Genomic DNA, 6,800 nt, shown 5'->3' with positions numbered 1-6,800 from the left:
GTTTGAAAGAGGAGTAAAAGAAGCCATTTACGTCCACTGTGAGCGACCATCTTTGAACAGAGGCAGTGGTTTACGACACCAACTGTCTGCCATCTATAATCCAGTTTTGAGATCCCTTCCCAGATGCCTTAATGCCCACTCACATCCTGGGCCATCTGACCTCAGGAAATCACATGATAGGGTGGGGCTAGGTTTCACAATGAGCTCACCTGAAACCTTGGCTGATTGTGATCCACACCCATTTTCACACCTTGGCTCAGGCGATTAGGTAGAGGATCATTAGGGGGTCCATTGTCCCTCTCGGTGGGTTACTCCCACAGAGCTTAAATCTGGGACTCTCCACCATTTGACTTTGAACTGAAGAAGCTTTGCATAAGAAATAAATCAATTAATTCATGAATCATTAATGATTTATTAATTCAGTTAACTGGTATAAACAATACAGCAGATACTGAGGTGACATTTGATCTTATTGAGATATCTGATCTCAAAGCAGGTAAGAAACTGAGATAAGCAACTCTGTGGGTGACATAGTTTTGAAAGTTGCACAAAATTATTTATTTTTTGGGGAGGGGGGGTATCAGAAATGGATGTAGGAGATCTGCACATCGCCTTCTATGTCCAGCATGTCGATCTCATTGAAGGACTGCCAGCGATGGGAAAAGTCAAACAGGTGCTGCCCGTTCACAAACACCTTAAACCTCTGGTTTCCACAACGGATTGACATCTGAGGGACAGAGGGAAAACTTTTGAATGCTGACACACAAAGTTTTCTAGAATTTGCCAAAATCACATTAAAATTTGCTTCTAAAATTCATCATAAGGACTTGATATTACGACTGCGTGACTGATGTTACTTACATCAAAGTACTGGCCCTCCATAAATGGATTCATGCTCATTTCTCTCTCCTCCTGGCCCCAGTTTCCTCCAATCATACTGTTTCTTACAACAATTCCTTCCCTGAATCTCGGATGGATGTGGAAAGCGACATCTCGAGATCTGCTCACCAAAAACTTGATGCTTAATCTGAAACACACATCCATGAGCGTTAAACATTCATGTTAGCACTTTAGTACTGCACTAGAGATTTCGGCAAGTAGTCTTAAAATCACACACTTGTGTGCTCCATAGGGAACCATGCCTCTGATGACGATGGTCCTCTTAGGGAACATCCCTCCTGGGATGATGTTGGAGTAGGGCACAGGCTTAAAAACAAAATGAGATATCTTATATGAATATTACAGTATTACACAGTAACACAGGTGGCCTCATAAGAGGTGTACAAAACAGTGATTGTCAAACTTTCTTTGTTATGCATCATTTCAGAAACCAACAAAAGTTCAAGCCTCACAACCCACATGCTTTTCTTAGTCATAATAATAGAAAAGGTAAAATTGAACATTTTCATTAAACAAAGTTCAGCATGTGAGCTTGTTTATGTTCTCTAAACAAATCATCTTCATTTGACTAAATTCACCTCATATTTTCAGATTTAATCTTTCAATATAATACCCGTGGAGTCAGTGACTGGACTGAAAGTTGAGTGTTATGCAAATTTTACTTACAGGGTTGTAGACTGGCTGCCCACTCATACCCTGATTAGTAGATAGAAAATATGAGTAGGTTTAGCAAATGTGAATATATATGAACTGTGTATAAAAAGAACGTGTCGATTTTTTGTGCATTGTTCTCACCGGCAGATTTGAGCCTGGAAAGGCGCCCTTAAATAATAATAACAACAGAAAGAAATAAAAATAAATAAATAAATAAAAATGAAAGACACAAAAAAAAGATAAAAGAAGGAAAATTTTAATTCATTCAGATTTTTGTCATAAAAAGTCAGCTTGCACAGATTATTTAAGTTATAGCATAATTCGATACCCCCATTCCACCTCCCATGCATCCTGGATATCCATCCTGCAAGGAATCAATCAGAAGTTTTAAAATTACTTTATTCTATTACATATGTGTGACCTGCATTTTATAATATAGCAAATGTAAATCTGAGGAATAAAAGTATTTTTTTTTTACCCCCATGTCACCTCCTGGATATCCTCCTGGCTGAAATGTTCAAACATGTTTGTTTAATGATGTGTGTACTAGCATGTTATTTGAAAACTTACAGTGGCCTTGTCAAAAGCAAGTATACAATATTCAGTACACTTACTCCCATTCCTCTTCCCATGCCACCTGGGTAACCTCCCTGGAAGTCAAAAGAAACACAGTGCAGTTCAAATGTGCAGACTTCCTCTCACTACAGATCCAGTAATATTTAAAGAATCTGAATGTAAAACATGCTTCAGTAAAAGTAACATACCCCCATGCCACCTCCTGGATATCCTCCTGGCTGAAAAGTTCAAATATGTATGTTTTACCATTTGGGTACTAATGTGGCAATTGAAAAATTACAGCAATCTTATCAAAAGCAAATGTTCAGTTACTCAGTACACTTACTCCCATTCCTCCTCCCATGCCACCTGGGTAACCTCCCTGGAAGTCAAAAGAAACACAGTGCAGTTCAAATGTGCAGACTTCCTCTCACTACAGATCCAGTAATATTTAAAGAAACTGAATGCAAAACATGCTTCAGCAAAAGTAACATACCCCCATGCCACCTTCTGGATATCCTCCTGGCTGAAAGGTTCAAATATGAATGTTGAATAATATGAATTCTAATGTGGCAATTGAAAAATTACAGTGATCTTATCAAAAGCAAATGTACAATTACTCAGTACACTTACTCCCATTCCTCCTCCCATGCCACCTGGGTAACCTCCCTGGATGTCAAAAGAAGCACGGTGCAGTTCAAATTAAATATATGCACACTTTATCTCACTACAGTAATATTTAAATAAACAGAATGCAAAACATGCTTCAGCAAAAGTAACATACCCCCATGCCACCTCCTGGATATCCTCCCTGTTGAAAAGCAGGGAATGACTGTAATCATGAAAAAGCTGTGGTAAATTAATTTGTATCATTTTGATATTACATATATATACTCACTCCCATTCCTCCTCCCATTCCACCCTAAAAAGATCAAATAGGGAAAAAAATGAATTAAAAACAAAATCTTCACAAAGTAAGTGCTGTTGACCATAATAATGATTAAACACAGAAGATTGTGTTGTTTGAAATACAAGGAGAAATCTGGCATATTGATAGAAACATACATATTCATTCATTCATACAAACATATTTATTCATCTGCTAATTTCACATTTGTAAAGAGATGACTTTTAAACCCAGCAAAACATGAAAGAAAAGATTTTTCTGAATATGATGCAACACGTTCTTTTTTAATTATTCCCATTCCTTCATGATACCTATGCATGCCCTATTGGGCACATAAGCAGAAATCCTTAGCCAACAGCTGCCAGACTTGTTAAATCTAAACTTTTGATAATTTTGACTTAATTTATTTTTCCCAGCAAAGCCCGAAGCATCAATGCGGAAGATTCACGGAGCTGAGGACTCACCCCAATAAAATTAATCATCTGGATGGAAACATCTCCTGCAATCTGCAGCCCACGAACTTGCTCCATAGGGATGCGGTGTTGAAAAGTATGGAAATCAATCCCATTTACTTTAATCTGCAACAGAATAATGTCATATTGGTGTTGCATTAAATCAATACAGAAGTAAAAGAAGCATAAGTGGTAATAATATAACTGACTGACTATAACTAATACCTTATAATTATATTATAGTGAGTATAAACCATTTATTGAGTCTTTACTTACAGGATAAAGTAAACGAGAAATGGTTTGCATTGTCTGTACAACAGTTTTACCTGACCTGATAGCCCTGAAAATTAACAATGATGACCATTTCAAAATGCTCTCCTTTTCGAAAAGGCATCCTGTGAATCTTCTCCTCTAATCCCCAGGATCCATTCTGACAGGTGTTGAAGACCACCTTGTCCCAGCCATCAAATCGAGGGTTGAAGTGTAGGGCAATGTCGCTGGATTCATATTCTCCGCAAATCAGGTTGATAAAGAACCTGCCAATGAAAAGAAAGAAAGAGAAAATAAAATGAATGCTGTCAGCGTTAATCTCGTTAAAATGATGTTCACTTCATAACTGCATTAAATCTCCGTTAACGAGTTACCGCGGATCGCCCGTGCCTGGGGCTGGATGGTTTCACCGCATTAGCGCGGTTAGCACGTTAACGCGTTGACGCTGTCCAGCCCCTTATAACTAATGATAACCACCTTGAGAATGGACAAAATATATATATATTTTTTTTTTTTTTAACTCTTTATTTTGTACTTTTTCCTTTGTATTACATACAGACAAGACAAAATGGACAAAATATATTTAACAGCTATTAACTATAATAAATTTCTTGCAAAGTGTACAGTGTCACAAGTTTATGTCTTCCACTCACCTGGTGATGTGCTTAGGAATGGTCCCCTGGATATAGATGGACATCCCTTCCCTCAGCCCTCCATAAATAGGACCTAGATAGGGTATGTTCTGTGCCATGGACAAAATATTAAGTAACTATAACACAGCAACACTGTGTGTTGTATGCAAGTCTATGAAGTACACTTACAAATGTCAGTCATGTTATGATTAAATCAGCTAAATCAAATTACTTTGCAGTGCTTAATTACAGTACTCTAGTAAATATTAATCAGGCATTTCCAAACAATTTGGTTTGTACCAAATCTGTTGTTTTATTTGTTTCAGTGAAATCATTTTTGAAGCCAACAGAGGCTCAGCATTTCAATATTTAATACAAAAGCCTGGGCAGTATGGACAGCATTGTGAATCTATCTATGATAATAATAATAATGGATTGGATTTATATAGCGCTTTTCAAGGCACCCAAAGCGCTTTACAATGCCACTATTCATTCACTCTTGCATTCACACACTGGTGTTTATCTAATTTCGCAACAGTTCTTACTCTCCCAGTTTGGCCTCTCTCTGTGTGTTACTGGGCATGACAAAACACATTCAGTTCATACATTATATACACTGTCCACCGTAATGCTGGGACGAATACACAATTTTTGTATTTTTGACTGTATACACCACAGTGGACAAGTCTTAAATATGATCAGCCTGTCTCTGTTAAGATGCCATGTACAGAGGTCTTTAAGGTGGCCGTGATTAAACCATTACTTAAAAAGACATTACCTTACCTAGCATGTGTCCAAATCACAGACAAACAGTATCCCAAATTGTTCATTTTTAGTTCACAAACACTTCTTATAATGACTCCTGAAATGTTGGAGCTTTTAGCTCTTTATACAGTAAAGTTACAAGAGGATACAAATAATAATCGCCAGTTATCTGAAAGTTTATTGAAATAATCCCATTCGATAACACAAGAGAACAATAAATATATAATTTTCTGTTGTAACATATAAACTGAACGGTAATGTAATGACACTCACTTTTCACGTTTTCACTAAAAAAGCTAATTTCTTCCATGTCTAGTTGGTTCTAATTCGGGCGTAATCAATTGGATCCATTCTCCCTGCCCAGCAAATCCTCCCAGTGCAGGGGAAACAAATTCTGTTGGGCATATCTACCTTGGCACAACACTTGTCTCCACAAACGAGGGGCTTGAAATACCCAAGAAATCACAAATAAGTCTGCCATCTGAGAGCAAAGGGCTCTATTGGGTTTATATGGTACCTTGTAGGTGAGTAGAAGGATTTTAAATTGCTACTATCAGAGAAATATGGTCTCTCTTTCCAGTCCCTCTCAGCAACTAATATTTCCATACTGCTTAAATAAAAGCAAGGATTACTATTCATCTCTGATTCACTTTGAGCAACTGTTTCGCCTCGTCTATATCCACCTGTGCCTGTCCCTGAGCCTGGTTCTGCTGGAGGTTTATCCCTGTTAAAAAGAAGTTTATCCTTCCCAAGTGCTTGATCACAGAGGGCTATCTGATTGTTGAGGCCTGGCTGAGCGACAGCTGTCATGATTTGGCACTATAATAAATGCAACTGAATTGAATTTAGCTATATATCCAGACCTACACTTCATTATCTGACAGATTGTTAGTCTATCCTTCTACTAGTAACCGTGACCAGTACTATGGTCAAATAGAACTTTGTTTACTTATCCTGTTCTAAGCATTGTAACCTTTCCTAATCTCGTGCCTTCATTAATGTCCCCCACTTTAAATGTGTCATTCTTTGGGAACCACTGGAGAAAACTGAATAACTAAAATGAAGATCCAACTGAAAATACTAAGTCATTTTTGATTCCTCTGAACTGCTTTGTGGTGTCACTTTTTGGGTTTCTCCTTACAAAAACAGCCGACCTTCCATTGTGATATTATCTTAATTCTTTAACAAAGTATGTTCAGTGATTGCAGTTTTCAGTTCATAAATTGCAAAATCCTGTAATGGTAATGAAACTATGAGAACCTAAGGACAATTTATTACATCTTCTCAGCATAAAATTCACACAGTGCCACAGGCTCAAATATTATTGTTATTAACAGAACAAAAACAATGAAGCTTGTTTAAGACCTAATAGAAAAAACATATTTTTCTGGGTATCAGTGCGTGCAGATACTTACCGGGCTATAGATTGGCTGATAGCCAGGAGGAGAAACAAACATGGCTGCAGTCAGTAAGATGGGCGAGCAGAACAAAGTAGGAGAATAACTCCCTGTGATCAAGCACTAATACCACCCAGATGCCTTATTTTATACAAGCAGTGAGGGAGGAGTAGATCAGGGTACTACACCCAGCCCTGCATCACTGTGTTTGTTTTGGAAGAACCTGATTCAAATAACCTTTGCCCCAGCAGAGGAGTGGCACTTGAGT

General features: G+C 37.7%; 1 protein-coding gene across 1 annotated transcript; it reads right to left on the bottom strand.

The window, feature by feature from the left end:
* Positions 1-399: 399 nt before the first annotated feature.
* On the bottom strand, positions 400-6,800 carry LOC146560196 (galectin-4-like). Its single transcript, XM_085244130.1, has 18 exons — positions 6,551-6,800; positions 4,392-4,480; positions 3,800-4,004; positions 3,481-3,594; positions 3,008-3,031; positions 2,894-2,920; positions 2,743-2,778; positions 2,606-2,635; positions 2,456-2,491; positions 2,319-2,348; positions 2,169-2,204; positions 2,033-2,062; positions 1,883-1,918; positions 1,696-1,722; positions 1,567-1,596; positions 1,118-1,206; positions 862-1,027; positions 400-727 (listed from the first exon to the last, which is right to left on the bottom strand). Exons 1-18 carry the CDS (start codon positions 6,590-6,592, stop codon positions 581-583), a joined length of 1,194 nt encoding a protein of 397 aa, XP_085100256.1. The 5' UTR covers positions 6,593-6,800; the 3' UTR covers positions 400-580.

The sequence above is a fragment of the Mchenga conophoros genome, linkage group LG14 (assembly GCF_057382185.1).
Source record: "Mchenga conophoros isolate Kocher_MC1m ecotype Shallow Benthic linkage group LG14, M_conophoros_male_GT1.1, whole genome shotgun sequence".
NCBI classification, from domain to species: domain Eukaryota; kingdom Metazoa; phylum Chordata; class Actinopteri; order Cichliformes; family Cichlidae; genus Mchenga; species Mchenga conophoros.
Note: the sequence above shows the minus strand (reverse complement) of the source record. Positions and strands in the feature narration are given on the sequence as shown.